Consider the following 24,192-nt stretch of genomic DNA (forward strand, 5'->3'; position numbering starts at 1 on the left):
TGTAGTTAAGTTCATTGCGACCATTTGAGTTTTGCATTAGTTTTAATATTTCAACCAAGTCCACATCATGCATGCACAGGGTGATGTTCTTGTCTTGGAGACTACCATGTCAATTCTCAGGTTTCAAACCTATGCTGAGGGGTTTTGTAAAGTCAAGTCAAATTTATTGTCATCTGATTGCACCTGTACAACCTGATGAAACAGCATTCTCTGGTCCTCAGTGCAAAACACGCAGACACACAACCAGACATAACACACATACAGACAGACAATACATAATGTGGACTAGTATTCATATATACAAATAAATAAATATTGCTTATATTTGAAATATTATTTGAAGAGATTTTTTAAAAAGTCTAGAGTACCTTTACCATTTATCTGATATATAAATAAGGTAACTTAAGTGAACATACTCAGACTCATAAGATTTTGAGAAGGATTTACAAATTAGATGCTGAGAGACTGCACCTGCAAGCTGGACTGTTGATTACTGTGCACTATAAGCTATGAACTATGATTAAAACTTTAGTAAAAGCTGCATTCAATATCATAGAATGATCTAGCAAGTCTGAATCCCTTGCCCTCTACCTGTTGCAAATTCATTCTTTTTAATACTTGTCCAGTTTCCTTCGGAATTATGAATATAGAGCACTATATTGAGGGGTTTAATAATTAAGACTGAAGTCAGGAAATACTTCTTTCTTCTAAAGATTATATTGGTGGAATTCTCATATTTCTTCTCAATACAGAGGCCATTTAGAGCACTGTGTGTAGGTCAGTTCGCAGAACACTCTGATCAGTCCCATTACCCTACTTATTTCCCTGCTAACTATTTTGTTTCACATACCTACCAATGGGAAATGTACTGTAGCAATGAACCTGTAGTCATGTCATTCAGAAGTGGGAGAAAACCAGAGTGGAATAAAGACACACGGAGAATGTGCTAACTCTACAGTGATATTATCCGAGGCCAGGGTCAAGCCCAAGCCACTGGCATGTGAGGCAGAAATGCAAATTGCTGTGCCACTGTTCTGCCATCTATGTCAGAAAGCTGTGGATGCTCAATTATTCAAGGCTAAGATTTATGGGCACCAAGGAAATGAAGGTTCATGGGCATCAAGCAGGAATGTGGATGTCATAAGCAGGAATCAGCCACAATATCAAATAACGCAGCATTGTTGCTGCTTACCTAGTTTTGCTGTGTAACAACTGAATGTTGCATCTCTCTATCCTAATGTGCACATTTAAAAAAAAATACCAGTTTATATCTAGATCTCTTTGGGACATCAGAAGTCATGAAAGTCACTGTACAAATGAAAATTATTTTTATTGCATTTTTCAAAGAAATATGACATTTTTGTTAGCATAATTATAACTTAATTACACAGAAAAAATCCAAATCAAGTGGATACAAGAACAGCAAAGGTACTGATTGAAGTCGCAGAGTTACACAGAAAGCATTTGGGTGGACAGCTAATATTTGGCCCAGATGGCTTTTTGTACATCTTCCTTGGAGATGGGATGATTACTCTTGATGATATGGAAGAGATGGATGGGTTAAGGTAAGCATCTAATAAAATCAGAAATCTAAAATACATTTCCTAATTCTAAAAGTACATGTATTCCTTGAGTTATCAACATTAGACTTACAATTTCATAATTCTTTTGTGTTTGTCTATTGTTACGCAAACCCATTTTTCACTGTACAAATAAGGGGTTACTGTCCACTTCTAAGAATACACAATGCAGTGAAGGATGGAGGATGTAGTCTGGGTTAGTTTAAATTAGCATCTTGGTTGGGATTGATGTTATGAGCTAAAGGGCCTGTTCCTGTGCTGTTCATTTCTATCTTCAGTCCAACCAGATTTCCAATTTTGCCTCGTTCAATAGAGAAATCCCGTTCTTCGTCTTGCCCTTTTTCATGGATCTATAACCCTGACCCTAATGTCATTCAAAGCCACCTTTTATCCAGGTGCTATTTTCTAAATGTAGAAATGATCAAAGTGAGAGGTCTCCAAATTTAACTAAAATTCTGTAGCATGTATTGTATATACAAGATGTTTCACTTTGAAATTCTGAATCCTGTTTATTGATGTCCTTGCTTATTGACAAAAGTCAATGATACCGTTATTTATTCTAATACTTTCAATACAAACCTTTCAGTGATTTTACAGGGTCTCTGCTTCGAATCAATGTAGATACTGACTCCTGCAATGCACATTACTTGATACCCAGAAGCAATCCTTATTTTAATAGCACCAATCAACCACCAGAAATATTTGCACATGGACTTCATAATCCAGGCAGGTAAGTGTATTTAATTGTTTAATGATCTGCAAATGCATTTAAATTACTGTTGTTGAAATACAAGAATCTGTTTGCAACTGATTTAGTGCATGGTTAAATGAAACACAGAGAAACAGATTTAATTCATAAGTAAAAGAAATAATGCCATGTACACATCTGAAAGTCTATTGATTACTTATATTAATATTGAAGAAGTGTTCTGCATATATAATTATCAACATTATTAACATGTTTAAATTTGTGTTCACTGTTTTGAGAGCAAAATTCCCAGTCATGATATATTGGTGAGAAGCTGAAACCGAGAGCAATAAAACGAGGGATGTTGTCGAGTGTGATATGTCTATTAGTAGTATTGATATTGAAATATTACTAATATTATTCCAAAATGTGAAAACTGGAAACAAAACAGAAAATGATGGAAAGCCCCCAGAATAATCTTTAGAAAGAGACCATATAGTTAATATTTTAGACCTCTGATTATTCGAGTTCAACAATGAATGTTAACCTTGTTTCTGGCTGACTTGCGGAGTGTTTCTGGCATTAAATATATTATAGAAGGTCTACTAATCCAGCTTTTCTGACAAGGAAGTATTTTCAAAGAAAACGTGATCAGGGTGTATAGCATCTCAGTGGTGACTGACCCAGACTCCATTTAGCACAACTCCCTGCTGAATGTATCCTAGTATTTGAAGAACGTTTTGTTGAGTATTCATTTGGCTGACACAGCTTGCAATACACATTTAATTCCTCCAACCGTGATCATTGGCTTCTTATTAAGAATATTTCAATCCTTTGTATCACTATTGCATTTCATAAATAGAAGCTTTTTTGCAGTAAATTTTGGGGGTACGTTACTTTAAATATTTAATAAGGATATAATATCACAACCTCCCGCATAGTTCATCATATTATTTTCAAATACAAGATGTGGACAACAGAATGTTTCCTTTGAACTATGATTAAAACTTTAGTAAAGGCTGCATTCAAAATCATAGAATGATCTAGCAAGTCTGAATCCATTGCCCTCTACCTGTTGCAAATTCATTCTTTTTAATACTTGTCCAGTTTCCTTCAGAATTATGAAGTTTATTCTGCCCCTGTTACTACCTCTGGCAGTCCTTAATCACTTCTCATCTAAAAATCATTTTCTTTTGGTTCTTTAGTCAACCACCTTCATTTATAGGTAGTCCCTTAGTTTGAAGAAGACATGTTGTGTGCAGTTCATCTGTAAATACGAAAGTGACTTTGCAGCCCCAGTCTGGAAGCGTAGGGTCTAGCACAATGGGGGCATTGGAAGTCTGTTATTGTAATAACTGTGCCTGCTGTTCTGCGACGCCACTCACGGCCTTCCACCAGGTTTTGGAAGTGCCTGTCTTTGAAACTGGTGTAGGCTTCATAGCACGGGGCTTACCAACGGAACCTGTCAGTAGCCACAGTTTCTAGCTCTCTTGGCTGGATGCCACAGTAGCATAGGGTTTCCTTTACAGCATCTTTATAGCACTTGCGTGGATGACCTTGAGGTCTCCTTCCAGTCTTCAGTTCACTATAGAGCAGTTGGCAAGGTATACGGTGGTTGCCCATTCTGATGACATGTCCCACCCACTGAATCTTGGCTCTGATGATGGTAGTGGACCTCGCATGACCCAAGACCTCCAGGTTGGAGACATGGTCTTGCCAACGAATGCCAAGGATGGAACAGATGGCGCGCATGTTGGAATTTTTTCAGTTATATCCTGTGACATTGGTACAGAGTCTAGGTCTCACATCCATATAGGAGAGAAGAGATGACCATAGCTCTGTAGAATTTCAGCTTTGTGGAGATGCAGACGTTGTGTTGATTGAGCGCTCTGGTACATAGTGTCCACAGAGGGTTAGGGTTAGGCCTTGCTGATCCTGGAGTGAATTTCTTTTCCAAAGACACATCACTCAAGATGATGCTCCACAAGTATTTGAAGTTATTTACATTTGTCAGCTGGGTGTCATCAACAGTAATTTTTGGTTCTATGGTGTTGATGTTTGACACGGACTGATGGAGTACTTTAGTCTTATTCAGGTTGATGGTCAGGCCAAAGAATGAGAATTTATTCAGCATTAACTATAGGTCACTATTTTGTGCACCAAGAGTGCATAATCATCAGTAAAAGGTGTTTCTTGAATGACTGTGTAGAGGTGTTCAAGCGGCGAAGGCCAAAGAGAGAGCTGTCCAATCAGTACCCGATGTACACTCCCTTCTCCAGATCTTGGACAGCACGTGAAAACATGCAAGTGAAGAACAGATTGAACAAGACTGGAGCTAGTACACAGCCCTGCTTCACCCCATTAGAAATGGCAAATACAGCTGATGTGTCACCACTGCAGAGAACCTGTCCTGTCATTTCACCATGGAACAGCTGAATAATTTTTATGAATTTCATTTGGCATCCGTAATGCCTCAGGATGATCCAGGGAGGTGCAGTGTGGCTTTCGGCCAGAATGGATCAAATATCATGACCACTGTACTCCATTCTGGGCGAAAGCCACACTGCACCTCCAGGAGATTCCTTTCTAGGACAGTGACAAGTCTGTTCATGAGGATGCGGGTGAAAAATCTTGCCTGCGATGGACAGCGGTGAGATACCCCTATAGTTTTCACAGTTAGATTTGCTTCACTTATTTTTGTGGTGAGCTACGATGAGGACATTGCAGAAGTCTTCAGGCATCTCCTCCATGATCCAGATGTCTTCCAGGATGTCTTGGAATTCCTGTAATGCATTTGGACTTAGAGCTTTGTAGATCTTGACAGGACTATCATCCTTCAATACTCTGCTAATGGTAGTAGTTACTCTATCTGGATCCTTCAACACTTTAATTCCTCTACGACTTCCACTGTTACAACTGATTTGGTACATTGTCAAATGAATTACAGAGAAACCAGATTTAACTCATAACTAAAATAAATGATGCCATGTACAGATTTGAAGCCTACTCAAGCCTATTCATATAACTAAATTTCCTTACATCTCAAATTATTTGCAGACCTTCTCCAAAGCTTTTCCTAGTGTGACTTCCAGAAATGAATACAATACTCCACATACCCAAGCAAGTGTTCAATAAAATTATTCGTAGCTTGCTTTCTCTTGAACTCTATATTCCTATTTATAAAGCTCAGTTTCCCATGTGCTTCATCAACCATATTCTCAACCTATCCTGCCACTATCAATGGACTATACCTATTTAGAATTGTGACCTCTGGCTTATATTCTATTTTCTCATTCTTTGGAACAAAATGTAACATTTCCCAATCCTTAGCATTAAATTTCATCTTTCCCCCCCCCCCTATTTGGTCATTCCACAAACCTACCTTTTAGCTTTTTTCTCTCCTTCAAGAGGCACCGGGCGACACTAATAGCGACTCTTTGCTTTACAGAAGGCAATTTTGTGTACTATTATCTGTTCTCTACTATTACATGACAATAAAGGAATCTTGAATTTTGAAATATTGAATCTCCCTACCATCCTCCACAAAGAACACTGCAGCTCCAAGGATTCTTGTCATCTGCAAATTTGGAATTGTGCATGTCCATCCAATTTCAAATTATTAATATGCATCGAGTAACGCCAAGGTTCTTGTACCAAATCCTGGAGAATTCCTCTGTCCACTTTCCTCCAGTCCAAGAAATAACTACTTTGTTTATTGCTACTTTGTTTCTTGTGCTTTGGCCGGTTTTCTACCTCAAGTCAAGTCAAGTTTATTGTCATCTGATTGCACAAATACAACCCAACAAAACAGCATTCTCCAATCCATGGTGGAAAACACATAACCCACACACAGACAAACAATACATATAAATGACAAGTATTCATATATACAAATAAATATTGTTTCACGAATATTGGAGTCTCAGATATGAGATGTAGAACCTGTGCAACAACCATGCTATTCCATCTTAGTCATGTATATTACGTGGCAACTTATCAAATGTCTTTTGGAAGTCCATGTATACACATCAACTGCAATTCCCACATATACCCTTGCTATTACTTCATCAAAAATCTATGAAGTTAAACAATATCCTTTACAAATCCATTCTGCCACTGGAATGCAGCCGCATTTTTTTCATTGAACAATTTTGTAATTTTCCTGTCCTCAGCACCACTTTGCTTTGTTAGATATTTGGAAGATTATGCCCAGGGTCTCTGCAATTTACCTTCTTCCCTTCACAAACTCTGATGCTTCCCCTTCAGAACCAGATGGATCTAAATTTAAAGTATTCAGCTATTCTGGTACCTTCTTTTGATTTAAAATTACTACTAATTTCTTTGGTTGAGGTTTTAACAGGATTTTCTTTTGGTGAAGGCCATTCATTTAGTACCTCAGCCATCATTGCTGTCACCATGAGTCGTTTTTGTCATTGGACTCATTGGTCCATCCTCTACTCTCCTGTTATTATTTATGTAGCTCCAGAATATATTTGGATTCCTTTTACATTTGCTGCCAATCTTTTCTCATGCTCTGCTTTGTCTTTCTTAATTCTTTTGTTTATGTTTATTTTGCTTAATTTATATTTAAGATGTATGTTTGTGTGGTCAAATGCTCCTTTAAACTCCATTAATTACAAATCCAGGCCAAAACATAGATAGAATCTAAAGCAGCAGTCAGAAATGTAGACAGTATTTAGTAACAATATATTGTTTGGCTTCCCACTCTGATACCCTCCAGTTCATGGCAAGCTTTGCAACGCCACGATTCAAATTGTACACATAACCCGTGGTCTAAAATATGTCGTACAAATTCTTATTATTCAGCTCAGGCAGAGGTTTACGTGTGTAGTGCCCAGCTTTTCTGGCAAGTCCACGCAAATTGTACGAGCATGAAATCATCTTTGAAATTAACAGCAGTCCTACATGAGCATTCTGGTACTGGGAGGTGTTTACGCAGTGACCCTAGTCCATTAGTGGTTGCTTTCTTGGCTGTGAACAAAATTCTGCTTCCTCTGGGACATCAGCGTCTGGTTCCATTTAGGCTTTGGGTTGAAGTTAGAAAGGAGGGAGGGATAGTGAGAGAGAGAACTAAATTTTGATTTTAAGTCACCACTGATGGTTTCAGGGACAATGCTGTTATTATGAACACAAAAGAAAGTCATGCATTTGCCAAATCTTTTGTGTTAATTTTATTTGACTTAAGGTAAGAGTTGTAAGAGTGTTCCACTACAATCAGTTCTGGAATTATGCTTTTAATAGTTTTGCTACAGACTTCAATTTTTATATATTTGCATATTATTTTCCAAATACATTACAGAGATGACAAAACATTATAGTCTTAACTATAATGTATAGTCCATATTATCCTCTATCTCCAAGACTGAATATTACATTTGATCATTTATTCATAGATCATATGTTAATACTCAATGTATGTTAATGGTATTTGTATTTTATTCAATTTATTGATGATATAATAATGAACAAGCTATTCCTGCACCCAAATATAAAATGTGCACAATCTAGAGAGATACCAGGTCAGAAGTTCTACAATGGAGCACAGCGTATTGATGGATTAAAAATTTAGCTCCATCTCTTTCCATGCTAAATGGGAATCTAGATATAGTAGTGCATTTCACCACATGTTTGACTTTGAATAAAAAGCTTATAAGGCACCTTTGACTGATGGCAGTCAGTATGCAGAATTTTGTTGAGGTCACTTGTGATTTTCTAAAATGATTGTACAGTTTGTGAATGGAACAGCCCTCAACTGCAGATATGGGCCTTGCCCATTAGGTAATAAAACTTGCAGGAAACACTCAGCAGATCAGGCAGGATCTATGGAAAGAGAAACAAATCTAATGTTTCAGATTAAAGTCTCTCATAATCTAAATTCCAGTGTCATTTAATGACTAACGAGCCTGTCTCTGCTGGAATTCCAATGTGACGATGCCTCCTCATTCCTCCAGGATAGTCATGATGTCATCTTTCTTGAGAATGAGTTTCTCTTCCTTTATGCTGGGGTTCCATCGTGCTATTTTCGCATTGTCACTCACACACAGCTTCTAACTACAAAATGTTACACTTTGTGTGCCCTGAAGCATTGATGCTTTGAGACCTAGAACAAAATTATTTTTGGCCATTAAGTGATTTTTTTTGGGCCATGAAATTTAGTTTTCTGCTCCACTCAGAATTGTCTCTGTGAGACAAGACTATAAAATTTAATATTGTCATCTTGATCTTTCAGTCACACCCTTTCTGATTTGTTAACTTTGTTTCAAGATTCAAGATTCAATTTTTTCTCATGTGATAAAACAGTCTCCTATTACACGGAATTGCTTTTACTTGTTGTAAGCCAGACAGATTCACCATCGGCAGAAATTGCCTGAAGTGCCTCTTACAGTCAGAGAAAGAGAAGCAAAAGAGAGCCTCCTCCAATGCTCCTGCAGCCTTCACAGCCACACAGAGTCCAGTCCAAACCATTAGCAATCTGAGCTCCACATCTAAACCTCCAACATGATCATAAACCCTCCAGCCCCCTCTTGCATCCCGGTTCCAATACCTAGAACCTCTTCAGCCAGTTTCGAGCCAGACTCCAGCAGCCCACAGCCGGCACAAGTCTCCCAACATCAGTCTCCAGCAGCCCACAGCCGGCACAAGTCTCCCAACACCAGTCTCCAGCAGCCCACAGCTTCCTTCGGTTCCCTGCCTCAAATCACCAGCAGTCTGCCACGTCTTTCTCACAGGTCCACCACCGTGGTCATCTCCTCTACTTCTCCTTCTCAGACGGTTGGGGGGGGGGTTGTGATCTCCCTGTTTTCTGGTGCCCTGCATCAGTCCTCCGCTTTTCTGGAGTCTGAATCCCTTCATGACTGCTGCCGATCAGAGGCGCCTCCATCTTGGGCACCTCTCCACAAATACTAACGTGCAGAGTTTGTCCAACATTTTCTGTTTTATTTCAGATTTTCACCCTGCAGGTTTTTTTTTAAAGATTTTAGCATTTAAGAAATGCAGGCAACCCATAGGTATCCATAGGGATAAAGGCATTATGGTGAGAAAGGCTCTGAGGAATACACAAGCAGTTAGAACTAGAGAAAGTTGCAGAACTAACGTTGGTGATATATCTTTACCTTTGTGACATAAAGGCACTGTTTGACCTGCTGAGTTTCTCCAGCATTTGTGTTTTTCACTCAAGTCATGAAATTTGGTGTTTTGTGGCAGCATCATAGTGTAAATGATCTTACGCCATTACTATATATAAAAAAGTAAAAATAATAGTGCACAAAAAGTAATAAAGTGTCTTTGGTTCATTAATTATTCAGGAATATGATGTCAGCAGGGAAGAAGCTGTCCTTGTGCCATTGAATGCTCGTCGTTAGGCTCCTGTAGCTCCTTCCTGATAGCATGGCCTGGGCGGTGGGGGTCTTTGAGAATAGATGCTTTTTTTTTTAAGGACACCGCCTTATGTAGATCTCCTCAATGGAGTGAAGTCTGGTACCAGTGATGTCACAAGCATCTGGAGTTTATTCTTGTCCTGAGAGTTGGTGCCTCCATACCAGGCAGTGGTGCAACCAGCAAGAATGCTTTCCCCCGTACACCTGTAGAAGTTTACGGGAGTCTAACATTACATACCGAGTCTCTTCAGATACGGCACAAAGTATAGCCGCTGGTGAGCCTTCTTTGTGATTGCTTCAACGTGGAGGCTTCAGGACAGATCCTTGGAGATGCTGACACTCAGGAATTTGGATTTCTTGATCCTCGCCACTACTGGGCCCTCAATGAGGTCATGTTCACTCGACTTCCTCCTGAAGTCCACAATCATCTCCTTGGTTTTGTTGATGTTGAGTGCAAGGTTGTTGTCGTTACACCAATCAACGAGCTGATCTAGCTCCCTCCTGTAAGCATCCTCATTCCCATTTGTGATTCTGCCGACAACTCTGGTGTCATTGGCAAATGTAGATAGTATTGGAATTGTGCCTGGCCACACAGTCATGGGTGTATAATGCATAGAACAGTGAGCTAAGCACACATCCTTTGGGTGTGCCTGTGTTGATGATCAGTGAGGAGGATATCCAGTGGCATCAGTAAAGGGAAGTAAGTGCAGGTACTATTTCAAGGGAGAAAGTGCTCAGAAAGCTGAAAGGTGTAAAGATAGCTAAGTTTCCCAGACCAGATGGATTACACCCTCTGGTTCGAAAGAAGTAGTGGTACAGAATGTGGAGGCATGATCTTTCAGAAATTAATAGATTCTGGCATGGTCCCAGAGTACTGGAAAATCGCAAATGTCACCCCATTATTCAAGAAGGGAGTGAGGCAGCAGAAAGAAAAATTATAGACTGGTTAGTCGACATCAGTGTTTTTTCAATTTGGACATACAGCACTGTAACAGGCCAATTCAGCCCTACAAGTCCATACCGCCCAATTTACACCCTATTAACCTATACCCTGGTACATTTTTTGAAAGGCGGGAGGAAATCAGAGCCCCCACTGAAAACCCACTTAGATACAGGGGGAGCACACAAATTCCTTACAGACAGGATGGAATTTGAATCCAGGTCCAGTCCTGATCACTGATGCTGTAAAGGCGTTGCACTAACCGCTACACCAACCGTGCCATGGTTGGGAAGATGTTGGAGTTGATTGTCAAGAATGAGGTTACGGAGCATTGGGAGGCAAGTGACAAGATAGGCTGAAGCCAGCATGGTTTCCTTAAGGGAAATTCTTGCTTGTCAAACCTGTTGGAATTCTTTGAAGAAATGACAAGTCGGCTGGATAAGGGAGATGCAGTGGATGTTGTGTATTTGGATTTCTTCAGAAGGTCTTTGACAAGGTGCTGCACATGAGGCTACTTATCAAGATCAGATCCCATGGTATAACAGGAGACTTACTAACATGTGTAGAGCTTTGGATGATTGGCAGGAAACAAAGTGGGATCATATTTTTATTGGCTGCCCATCACTAGTGTTGTTCCACAGGGGTTGGTGTTGGGCTGCTCTTTTATGTTGAATATTAATTATTTGGATTACAGAATAAATGGCTTTGTGGCCAAGTTTGCAGATGATACAAAGATAGGGTGGAGGAGCAGGTAGTGTTTAGGAACAGGGAGGCTGCAGAAGGAATTTGACAGATTAGGAGAATGGGCAGAAAAGTTTCAAATGGAATACAACGTGTGAAAATATATGGTCATCCATTTCAGTAGAAGAAATAGACAGGCATGGGGAAAAATTGAAAATTCCCAGATACAAAGCGACCTGGGGGTCCTAATGCAGGATACCCTGAAAGTAAAGACAAATGCAGTGCTGGCATTCATGTCAAGAGGAATAGTATATAAGAACAGGGATGTGACGTTGAGGCTTTATAAGACACTGTTGAGACCTCTCGGTGCATTGTGAGCAGTTGTGGGCTCCTCATAGATGATACTTGACATTGGAGAGGGTTCAGAGGAGGTTCACAAGGATGATTCCAGGAATAAAAGGGTTATATAAGGAGAATTTGACAGCTATTGGCCTGTACTTGTTGGAATTTAGGAGAATCAGGGGATCTCATTGGAATATTTTAATTGTTGAAAAGCCTGGACAGAATAGATGTAGAAAAGTTGTTTCCCATGGTGGGAGGGTTTAGGACAAAAGGGCAGAACATCACCTTAGAACAACTTCTGCTTAGAACAGAGATGTGGAGGAATTTCTTTAGCCGGGGGGTGGTAAATCCGTGGAATTTGTTGCCACAGGTGGTTGTAATGGCCAAGTCATTGGGTGTATTTAAGGGAGAGATTGATAGGTTCTTGATTAGCCATGGCATCAAAGGTTATGGGGAGAAGGCGAACAGTCAGGTTGATTGGGAGGATGGATCAACTCTTAATCATATGGAGGGCAGACTCGATGGGCTGAATTGCCTATTTCTACTCCTGTGTCTCAAGGACTTTTAGTAACAGTGTTTGCAGGTATAGAAGGTCGATGATTTTATAATAGCATCGGAGAGCAACTGAAGAACAGTAAAACTCTGATAATAATGGACACTTAGGACTTTGGCTGTGCCAAACTAACAGATTCCCCAGACCATTTGATGGTATTTCTTTTCCACTGCAACAGATTTTAATTGATTTTTTTTAATGTTACACAGGATTATAATAAATTATCCAGTGAACCAGGTACCTTTACAGGGAATTAGATGGAAAGGGATGGCCCCAGGATGTGAAATGGGTGTGGAGGAACTGGAGACCAGAGAGGGGTAATGAAGCATGGGAACTGGTGCCCCAGTGAATGAAAAGAGAGTGTGGGAATCAGGGGTGTGGTGAGTGGAAAGAGTGCAGGAACCAAAGCCCTGATGAGTTTAATGGGAGAGTAACAAACATTATCCAGTGAGCCAGATGTTGAAACATTTGGATTTCCAATTAGGTGGGTAAAAGATCATTGGAGTTTTGCTGTAAATGTTGTTGATAGCAGGCACACATTGCAGCTGCTGAGTGCCAGAGGTAAGATGGAATACTGATCAGCTGGACTTCTTTTGCTTAGATGTTGAGCTTCCTGAGGAAGATGCAGTTAATAAGTGAAGCATGGTGTTGGTCACAATTCCAAAGATAAAACTTTCATTCTTCCCAATGTGTAAGTGAAGTAAATTGAAATGTATGCAGGGCCAGATGCCAGTAAACAGTTTAACCACATTAGGAAGAATGGAAAGGTCAATATCTCCAGCCAGGAATGGCTATATAGATGTAGTTTAGAGATACAGCTCAGTAACAGGCCCTCTGGCTCATGAGCCCATTACACCCATGTGACCAATTAACCTCGTAACCCCTGCACATCTCTGGAACATAAGAGGAAAATGTAAGCATGGGGAGAACATACAAACTCTTCACAGAGTCAGAATGGATTGTACCATCCTTGATGAATTGCTCTAGCCCAAAACGTGAGTTATGTATTTTTATCTTTGCTATATTAAGGACACTGACCTGCTGAGTTTCTGCAGGATTGTGTTTTTACTTCAACCACGATGTCTGTAGACTTTTGTGTTTTTTTTGTACCATCCTTTTGTCTACACAAATTAATGGATTCAATAAAATTGAATTTCCTATTTGGGGAAAAAACGAGCATAGGTATGAGGAATAACTTCTGTATTTTTTTATATAAAGTGTAGGAGGAAGGTGACTTTGGTTTATTTTGGATTTTGATTATTCAACTTTTTAAGCAATGGTTGATATTAAATTAGATAAACCCATTCCCTAACACGTCACTTAACTCAATGGGTTTAATGACAGATATATTTTATCTGTAAAATTGAATTTCATTCAAAGATTGTTACACAATTTGAAACACTGTCATCTTTTTAACCATTCTGAATGTTCGTCAAAAATAATTGCACCAATTATAGCTAACATGCATATTTGAAAAGTTGATATATTGTCTTAACCCCTTCCCTTCTACTCTTGGCCCTGAATTAACCAATTATTGCAATTTTAACAGGCCCTGGATAGTTATCATCTGATTTTTTTTAAACCTTCCCTGATGAATAATCTTTTACACTTCCAAAAATCTTCACTGCAGAGTTTGTCATGCAGATTTTTAAAAACTGTATTCTTTGACACTGTACAATCCTTTAGTATATTGGGACACATCTCCATTGCCTCAATTGCTATTAATTTTTTCTGCATTTTCTTCATGCGTCTGCTAGGAGGCCTCAAATCTTTTCCTAATTCCGAATGGTGTGTGGTCATTGAGCGAATCAACAGAATCATATGACCAATCCTTATACACATTGCTCATTTAAGGGAACACACCCAAACTGGGAATTTAAAACAGTAGTAAGCAATGGTTGTGTTACTATCCTTTGAAAATGATCAGGATCTAGATTAAACTTCAAAAGCTATAAAGATGCTCATGCAAAAAGAACAAGTCTGAAAGATATACAAGTGTCTGCCAATTAATGGTTATTCAATCTGTGGATAAAAGGTAAGGAACCTGAAAAAGGGAGGAATGACATCCCAATTTGGCTAATGTACAACAATAAATTGAATGATGAGGTGGATGATTAAGAATCAACCACACATATTGACCTTATTGGATACAGCTCAAAGATATTTGGTTGAGGCACTTTGGGAAGTCCTGAGTCTTGAAATAGGTGAAATAAATTAAACTTTTTTTCTTTCAATAGCAGAAATAATGTCTATGCTTCCTGGATGAATTGTGCACCTCAAATAATAATTTAAATATAAAACACTATTTGAACCAAAAAAGAAACCCTCCACATCAAAATATTGTGTGTTGTGATAATCTGACTTTAAATATCCAGTGGTGCATTTCATAGAACACATTACCAAAGTTTCTAGGCCCCAGATGCCCAAGAGGACATAATATGCATTGTTTCAAAGGCCAGCTGCTCAAAGGCAAATATATTTTACATGGTTTTAACTATCTATTTGTAGCAGTCTCTGATATTAGTAAATAATTTTATTAGCATTCTATTAACAAGCATAAACTTAGAACATTTAAATATCAAGCTTCCCTCCCTGATGGCCATTTGAATATCAACTAGACCTTTACAGGTTACACTTCTTACCTTCACTGAATAGACACTTTCATTTGTAAATTTTAAAAGTTGAATTCCGATTCTTGAATTGGGATGCAGTGATTTGTACTTTCATTGTTTGTATTTTTCTCCCAGTAAGGCAGTGACTACTTTCCCATGCCCCTAAATAAACATCAGTAAATGAAATTGTCCTAATGTGTTCATGAACTGAATCAGAAGCTAGTGGGTCAAATCCCATTCCAGACACATAATCTTCAAACAGCAACTCCTCCTGGTGCTGATTTAAATATTTCTTCACATTTTCACCTCAGAAAGTTATTGTTAATTTCTCCCTAAAAAAAATATAAAGAAAAATTTCAATTAACTCAAGTGTTTGAACATAGATGATGAAGAAAATATCAACTTCAACTCTACTTGATTTGATTGTTTATGTGAACTTGTCTCCCAAAATTCCTGAGGTCATACTGTTCCACCCAGTCTCAGGTTGACACAAACAGATTCTGTGTCTCCTACTCATATTTCCAAGGCCTAACAAAGCCAGGCATCCCCACTTTTCTACCCTCCATTCCCAAGGTCTCACCCACACCAAGGCTGTCCGCCATTTCAGACAATACTGCACCCTGAGAACTAGCTACAGAAACAAACCATTGACACAAGGCTGCATAGATTCCATTGGAATGGTGAACTCAATAACTCAATAAAGAGCTCAAGGCCACAGTAGAATTCCTTGCTAGATCAACAGAGAATCAAGCAGAAAGATGAATCTTCCCCTCAGAACGACCTGCGGATACTGGAAACTCAGAAGATGTTCCCCATTGAAATGCATATTTTATTTTTAATTCCTGAGGTCCAAGAAATAAAATTTGTCCAGATTTGGAGAGAAATATTGTGATGTTTTCAATTCAATGGAAATTAGCTAAAAGGCAAAAATTCCTTTTATTTTTTTATATTGAGAATGTTTAAATTTCCCCATTTCTTGAAACCTCAAGAAATATCAAAATATTCTAGGATAATGTCAGGAGAGAAGATAGATCTTGCTAAATAATTTGATGCTTCCAAAAAAATCTTCCTGGTTCCACACCCCAATTGCTAGTGCAAATATACTGTGCATTTTTAAGAGAGCATTCAAATGAATTCTACATGACAATATCCATATCCAAATGAAAAACTTTCTCTCAAGAAGTCCTTGAATATTAACAATGGTTGAAAATGCCAAGTAAAAGAGCAAAAACACGATGAGATGAGATTAGAGTTTATTGACATAAACATAAGTACAATCCACTGAAATTCTTGTGCACCAACAAATAGATATAAATTGAAGAGAGCAAAAGGAGAGATCAAATATTGAATTAATCAAACCATTGTTTGCATAACTTGCTTTAATTTTATTTTACTGGCTTGGATGACAAACAAGATGAGGAATGTTTTGAATGAATTATTTTTCCTCCGAGAGTGCTCATTAATCACATATTGATTTTACCTAGGTGTACAGTAGATCAGCATCTCAGGGACTCCAGTGGGAACCTGACCATACTTTGTTCAGAGTCAAATACTTGGAATAAATCATCAGGAAGAATCATCAAGCTAACAAGAGGAAAAGATTATGGTAATTATAAATCTCAAAGTATGATTGAGCTGGTCCTGAATATGGCATAAATGTACTGGAAATGTTTAAAAATGTTATGATCTTTTTTATTGTGACCAACATTATGAAGAATTCATTAAAATATGATTCCCCTTCTCCCTGACATGGATTATACAGCAAAAGCAAATATATTTCTGATTTGTATCATTTGGCTAACATGTCTTTGACAGCTTTAATGCTAGTTTTTTTTTCCTTCCAGAAACCGAGCCTCCAGCAGTTGAATTCAAATCTTCGAGCCACAGTCCTTTAGTGGGTGGCTTTATATACAGAGGATGCCAGTCGAGAAGACTTTTTGGAAATTACATTTTTGGAGACCGAAATGGGTATGTTTTCCATTTAGTTGTCCATGCATGTTGCTGCTGTACAAAACACTTCAAATAAAATTCACTGCAGTCTTGTTTATGGATAACTCTGCATAGTTCAATATACAGAGAACTATCTATTAGAGAGGGTCCATATTTACCTGAATTATACCAGAAATAAAATTATTAAATCATGAAAATAGACAGCACCAAGATCTCTTGTGTACAAATGGTAGAGAATTATCTGAATGAAGCATCTTCGATGAACAAAACAATTTCCTGGGGTCCAGAGCAATCTGACAGAGAAAGCCAGCTGAGGCAAGTAAATGGAGTTGACGTAATTCAGCAATGGTTCAGTGGCTCAAGGGGCTGAACTACATATCCCTATTACAGCCTAAGTTTTCTGATGGGCATAATTTTAACATGGTGTCACGGTGATATGGTATGAATAAAATTTTCAGCGCAGGAGAACCCATTAGGCATCCACTCAAGAACTTCTATTTAGATCTCTTGGACTTCAATTTTGCTAATGTCCATTGTAAAGAATTTTATCAAATGCCTTCTACAAGTCCATATGCACGCCAATTGCATAGCCTTAATCAACTTTTTTCCATTACATATCTTATAGAGAGAGATTCGTAGTCAAACCTGGTTTGATTTTAACAAATCCATGCCAGTTTTCATTCAATCATGCTTAACTTTCAAAATGACAATTAATGTTGTTTTAAATTATTGTATCTGGAGATTTCCTATCACAAACATTAGGCTGGCCATCCTATAGTTCCCCTGCTCATTCCTCTTTTTCTCAGCATTGTTTTGCAATTCCCATTTCAAAGAAAGATCACCAATTGTTCCCTTGATTTCCATGTGAATCAGGTGACATTTGAGAGCCAATTATAATCTGGTGGAGGAATGGTTAGCACAGCATTATCACAGTGCCAGCAACTTGGGTTTGAATCAGCAACTCTCTGTATGTTCTCCCCATGTCAGTGGGGTTTTCATCCGAGTGCTCCGGTTTCCTCCCACATTTCAAAGGCAGTTTGGCTTAGTAGGTGTACTTAGGCAGCTCAGGGTTGTGGAGTTGAAGGGCCTATTCTGGCATCTGACAGCCTTCTGTCCATTATGTTTCTCTATTTGGTTGACCAATCCTGTGTGCAGCCTATAAGTAGGAGACTGTAACCTAGTTAATTGCTTTCATACGTGTGCCTTCAGCAGCCCTGACCACAGAAGCTGCAATCCCATCCCACCTCATCCCAACCTCCATTTTCACCTCTCTGCAATCCGTTCACCTGCTTTGAAGAAGGCAGGCCATATTTTCTTAATGTGCTGCTAGTCCCAATCCCTTGACCAAAACTTACTGGACTTCTTGCAATCTCTGTCAAAGAAGACGCATCAATCTTTGCCATCCCAATCCCACCATCTATGTTTGTCTTTTCCCTGAAATACAACCTTGCTGAACTCCTCCCCCTCCAGGTGTGGGCTCTGATATATCTGCAACCCCACCCCCAACTAAATGTCTCCAGAAGGGACTATTGGGTATTTTTTTTCTTGAAGGAGGACTAGAATTTTTAAATGGTTATAATTAAATGGAGAAATTGCTGAAAAGTTTAGCAGGACAGACAGTATCTGTGGAAATAGACTTTACATTTCAGGACAAAGAACCAGCTTCAAAAGAGAGAACAAGGATTTAAATTACAGAGAAGGTGGGGAGGGAATAGATTGGGAATATCAATGACAGGGTGTGGCTAGGATTATCGTAAGGTTCAGTGGTCACTTATTGGATACAAGAAGCCAAAAATTAGGACAAATAAAACCATTGTCTCGATTCTAGTAATCTTTCAATAGCCACAAATGTTTATATTATTCTATACTAGAATCAAGAATACTTGTGGAAGATGTAATTACAGCATTGCCAGATTTTGTTTTTAATAATAATAGAGAATTGGCAGATTTGCATTATTATTACACAATTATTACTGTGTTGCAATGTTGGGATTGTTCAGAAATGTAATCCAGTATACCTTCACAGGCTACACTATTTAGTTTTCTCCAGTGGAATCTAGAGAAATCAATTGAAATTATATTTAGGTACTTTTCAGTTTAAACAGGCAGAGTCCATTTTTCAGATCAATGGCACTTCACCAGAAACCTGGAACATTAATAACTCTCTCTCCACGGATGTTTTCCAACTTTCTATTTCCAGCATTTTCGGTTTCAATGTCAGGTTTCCAGCAAGTGCAGTTTCTTAATTTTCATTTACAGAGTATATTGTATTTAGTTCCATGAGGTTAAACTAAGCCACAATTACTACTTATCAAACTATCTTAAGCATAAATCTAATTTTAAGAATATTCACAAGTATAATGAAATATTTTTTTAAATAAAAATACATTTTTCTATTTCACCTTCTACTGTAATTTTAATCCTATGTCTAGTTAACATTCTGAATAATATGTAGAAAGTTAATTGAAAATTGTTCCTAGTGTAGAACTTTGGTAATTCAAACCAGGGTAGGACTTGCAGAGTGAATGGCAGGACCCTGGAATGTGTTGTTGAACAGAGAGACATAGGGCTACAGACGCAGAGTTCCCTGAAAGTAGCAACCAGATGGACAGGGTAGCGAAGAAAAGGTTTGGCACTATTTCCCCTCTATGTGCAGGGTATTGCGTGCAAAAGCTGGGACCACATGAATGGCAAGACTGCACTGTGTGAAGTTTTGGCCACCCAACTATAGGAAGGGCATTAATAAATAGGAAGAGATGCAAAAGAGAGTTACCAGTATCTTGCCATGATTAGGGGGCATGAGTTATAGAGAGGTTTGAACGGCTAGGTCTTTATTCCCTGAGGCTGAGGGGAGACCTGAAAGAGATTTATAAAATCAGAAGGGGCATAAATAAAGTGAATACTCAGTCTTTTCCCCAGGGTAGATGATTCCAGAACTGGAGGCCACAGATTTAAGGTGAGATGGAAAAGATTTAAGAGGGATCTGAGAGGCAATTTTTTCACTCACAACATGTCTGGAATGATCTGTTAGAAGAAGCTGTAGAAGTGGGCACAATTTTTAACTTTCAGAAAACATTTGGACAGATTAATGGATCAGAAAGGCTTAGAAGGACATAGACCAAATGGGACAAGTCATGCAATGTTACAGACAAGTTGTATGACTCGTTATGCTCTATTACACTGCTCTGCTCTTTTGAAAATCCATCAATATGATTGACTGCCCATGAAGTTTCTCATTTCACTCCAATAGTTCAGTTGTTAGAGCACTGGTCTTGCAAACGAGGGGTTGCGAGTTCGTTCCTCACTGGGGTCTCATTTCTGTGAGGGGCGCTGGACAAAGTGGTGACTCTCTGTCTTCCTTACGGTAAACAAAGTTAAAGAATTTCATCATGTATGTTACATTCTAATTAAAACAATTAGCTTTTGAAAAAGAGCTCACTTCCATATAAAGCCCTATAATTTCTAATGAATTTCATGACTATAATGGAACCTTTCCCTTTTATTTATTTTTTCCGGACCCAGGCATTTCTGGCAAGGCCAAATGGTTGTTGCCCTTGAGAAGTTAGTATTAACTTTTGTTTTGATGCTAACCATAAATTTTGAACCATTTATTCTACTCAAAACCATAAGGGGCCAAAGTTCATTAAGAGATGCAAGGAGCTTCAGATACTGGAATCCTGAGGAAACCTAGCTGGGGGCGAGAGGAAATGGGAACTGAATTGACCAAGATTGTTGACTGCTTCTTTTCAATGAAGATGCCTAACTTACTGAGTCCTTCCAGCTGAAATTCACCTTTGTGCTTAATGTGCAATAATTTTGTAAAAACTTTGCTAATATAGCATGCTAACAAGCCCTTCTGGCCCACAAGCCCATGCTACCCAAATACACCAATCAACCTACAATCCCCATCTGTTTTGAAGAGAGGGTGGTAACCAGAGCATGTGGGATAAACCCACGCAGACACAGGGAAAATGTACAAAGTCCTTAGAGACAGTTCTGGATTCGAACCTGGGTCAGTGGCGCTGTAATAGCATTGCGCTAACCACCTAGCTGACAGTGCCGCCCTGACCACCCTGAATCCAGTTGGCATACCTAATGGAAATAAAATTTAATGAGATGGGGCACAATCTTTTTTATCCATTTTGCAGCATGGAATCATTGACCATAGTGAATCCAGATACATCCCTTTCTGGTCAACTTACCAGGTGGAGTTGCTAGAAATCTAAAATGAACAAGAGAAACCATGAATCTTATTGGTCTTGGACGCTTTTCCAGTTCTGATGAAGGGGCCCAACACTGAAATATTAGTTGTTTCCCCTTGCAGAGATTCTGCTTGATCTGCTAAGTATTTTCTGAATTCTGAATTATCAGCTTCTGCAAAGACACTCAGAAAATGCCCGACAAAACTTTGGCACCTGATAAAGTCTAACTTTGATAAATGCCAAAGGAAACAGCCAACATTTAGACACATTTAAAAACTATTTTAACAGTGAAGTAAATAATGAAACTGCACTTTTTCAAAACCTAAATAATTAAAACAATTAGCTTTTGAAAAAGAGCTCACTTCCATATAAAACCCTATAATTTCTAATGAATTCAGTTGGGTCTCAGACTCTCCATTGGGTCTAAACAAACGCAATGTGTCTGAAACATTTCTTTGGGGTCAATACAGTACTTTAGAACAACCTGACAGATTCTGCCTTTCCAAATGCACCAGTAAGTCTGGGATTTTTGTGATTTGGCATATGCACAGAAGCCATAGACTTTTTTTCCATTTAAGTGAAAAAAAATCCCATTCAGACTTCAAATTTTTTCTTCGAGGTGAATAAGAGAGTAACTTTTAAAAGTAGATTTTTATTAGGCAAATATCTTTTACACTTTTCAGTGCTTGATCTTGAAATCCACTAACTTTAGCTTGTACCCTTGAAACTGCAGTTTAAAATAATTACACCTAGAATATCAAGATGTGAGAAATTAAAACACTAATACAAATATCACAGTTGCTTCACAAAAATAAAAATTCAACAGTCTCAGTGGTGTGATGTTATGCAAAAATACATGATGTCACACACTGAACTAGTTCAAATGCAAACTCATAAGGGAATAATTCAATGAAATATAACACAATTTGCAGAATGATCTATTTTTGTTAAGGAATTCCACCTTAGGAATCTTGAACCCCACCATTTGTTTTGCTCCAAATTACAACAAGCCCAAATGTTCTCTCCAACCACCATAATAATTTTTACTTATCTTCCATTTCTCGGAAAAAAAGAAGCCATTTCCTGGTGGCCTAAAACTTGGAGGAATAACCTCAGGCTAAAAGGTCAGCCATTTACAATAATGATGAGGAGAAACTTCTTCACTCAGGATGGAATTGACTTCAGCAGAGGGATTGTAATACTCAGTTGTTATGCTCAAGGCAGAGATCAATAGATTTTTGTATTCAAAGTGAATTAAAGAAATGAGTAGAAGTGGATTTCAAATCAAGGATCGGTGTGTGGTCTTCTCCTACTCCACTTTATGTTTCAATTTCTTAAGGTATGCATTTCTCGAATATATTGAAACTAATTGTGTCTGTGACCAGTGTAAAAGATCTGTCATCCCACAAATTTATTTTCTTGCCACATGCAGTATGATCTTGCTTGAAACATTTTGAGGAAAGGTGGTTAATACATTTACAGCCCAAATAAAGAGATCACAACATGTTGCTTGGCTTAATGGCTAGGCTCGTGCCTGACAGAAAGACACAGCAGCAAGAGGTGAGAATTCCCAGCCTAGAAAGCAATAGAAGAGAAATGCACTGATTTCAGATTTATTGTCAGAGTACATACAAAAATATCACATATAACCCTGAGATTTGTTTTCCTGCCAGGCGAAGCAGACTTGCCACTTATTGTCAGTGCAAAAAAAAAACTGACTTAATGTACACATGTAAACTAAATAAAGAAAGGTAAACAAACTGTTCAATGGAGAGATAGAGAAAAAAATCAATAAAATATAAATGTAAAAGTTGGTGTTCACACTGTTAGGCAAAGCAGATAAACACACTCATGGTAGAACCCATAAGATTTTCATTCTACTAAGATCATTGAAATGGAAATCAGTATGTTTAAAGTTACCACTCAACAAGATTATCTCATAAGAAATGAAGTTTAAAAAAAATCCCTCTTTAATACAGCAAAAGAGTTTTACATGTTAAATGTATAAGAAGAGACTGAATAGGCTGGGGAGTTTCATTTCACAAATAGGATTCCCTAACATTAGAAAGGCCTGCACAAGAACAGAAAGGACTTATTTACCCTGGCCAAGAGATTAATAGCCAGCAGATATAATTTTGTGTTACATACTTTCAAAATTAGTTGCTAAGAGCACTGAGATCCTGATACCTAGTTCCTGAAATGGTGTTGGAGGAGAAGATCTTCAGCACATTAAAAGGTACCTGAATAATTATTTGGAAGGCAGTTTCCTACAAGAGTTCAAGAGTGGGAGTTCTCCAAATGGCTCTACATTTGGTCAGCAGGACAAGGTGCACTGAATAACCTTAAAAAAAATGCTAGAGGATCTTAGCACGTCAGATGGCATCCATGGGGAAAAGAATGGTAATTTGACATTTTGGTTCAAAACTGCTTCAAGGCTGAGAAAGGAGATGGAAGACAGGCAGTGTTAAAGGGGAGAGGGATGGTAACAGTAGACATAGGTGGACTGAGGAGGAGTAAAGGATGTTAAGTGGACCCAGGTGGGGGAGCAAGAGGGGTGGAATTGCAAGACAGAAGCAGGAGAGTGACAGGTGGAAGTAAGCAGGATTAAAAAATGAGGAAAGGTAGATGGAGCTAGGAATGACCTCCTGTTGTTAATGGACAAGTAGGGCTAAAGGGCCTGTTTCTGTGCTGCAGTACTCTCAATGTCAATGAATTTAAGGGAAAACAGGACATTTTTCACATTAATAAAGTTCAGGAGCATGCACAAAGTATTGAAAATATTCTACAGTTCTTTATGAACCTGGATGAAGTGTTAACTTCATATGACACAATTTCTACATCAATTAATTGAAAGTATCATAGCTGAGAGTCAGAAGACCATTTTTTTTTAGAAAATGTACATTCAAATCCCATTAAGTTTGAGAATCTAATGGTTGAAATAAATAGAATTTTACGCATGGTAGCATGAAAGTCATGTTATTGGACTGGTTATCTGGATGCCTGGATTGCATGAATTTATATCTCACCAGAGGTTAGTGAGTTTAAATTCAGATATTTAATTTTAAATATAGAATTAATGATTGTAAAATTATTAAGTTGTTGTAAAAATCCAATTGATTCAATAATACACTTAATTCCATATATTTGGCCTATAAGTGATAGTTGTCCCACACCAACCTGAATAACACTTTATGGAACAAGTAAACAACAAGCCAAGACTTTCAAGCTATTCCAGGTTATTGTGACA

The 24,192-nt window shown here is 38.3% G+C and overlaps 1 protein-coding gene across 2 annotated transcripts in view; it reads left to right on the plus strand.

Moving 5' to 3' along the window:
• hhip (hedgehog interacting protein) overlaps positions 1 to 24,192 on the plus strand; it is a 140,224-nt gene that overhangs the window by 64,794 nt on the left and 51,238 nt on the right. For both annotated transcript variants that reach the window (XM_069926308.1, XM_069926309.1), the window contains exons 6-9: positions 1,392 to 1,565; positions 2,167 to 2,310; positions 16,278 to 16,399; positions 16,638 to 16,761. In XM_069926308.1, coding sequence (XP_069782409.1) covers positions 1,392 to 1,565; positions 2,167 to 2,310; positions 16,278 to 16,399; positions 16,638 to 16,761 — 564 coding nt within the window. The remainder of the gene's footprint in view (positions 1 to 1,391; positions 1,566 to 2,166; positions 2,311 to 16,277; positions 16,400 to 16,637; positions 16,762 to 24,192) is intronic.

This window comes from Narcine bancroftii, chromosome 3 (genome assembly GCF_036971445.1).
Source record: "Narcine bancroftii isolate sNarBan1 chromosome 3, sNarBan1.hap1, whole genome shotgun sequence".
In the NCBI taxonomy this organism is placed as follows: Eukaryota; Metazoa; Chordata; class Chondrichthyes; order Torpediniformes; family Narcinidae; genus Narcine; species Narcine bancroftii.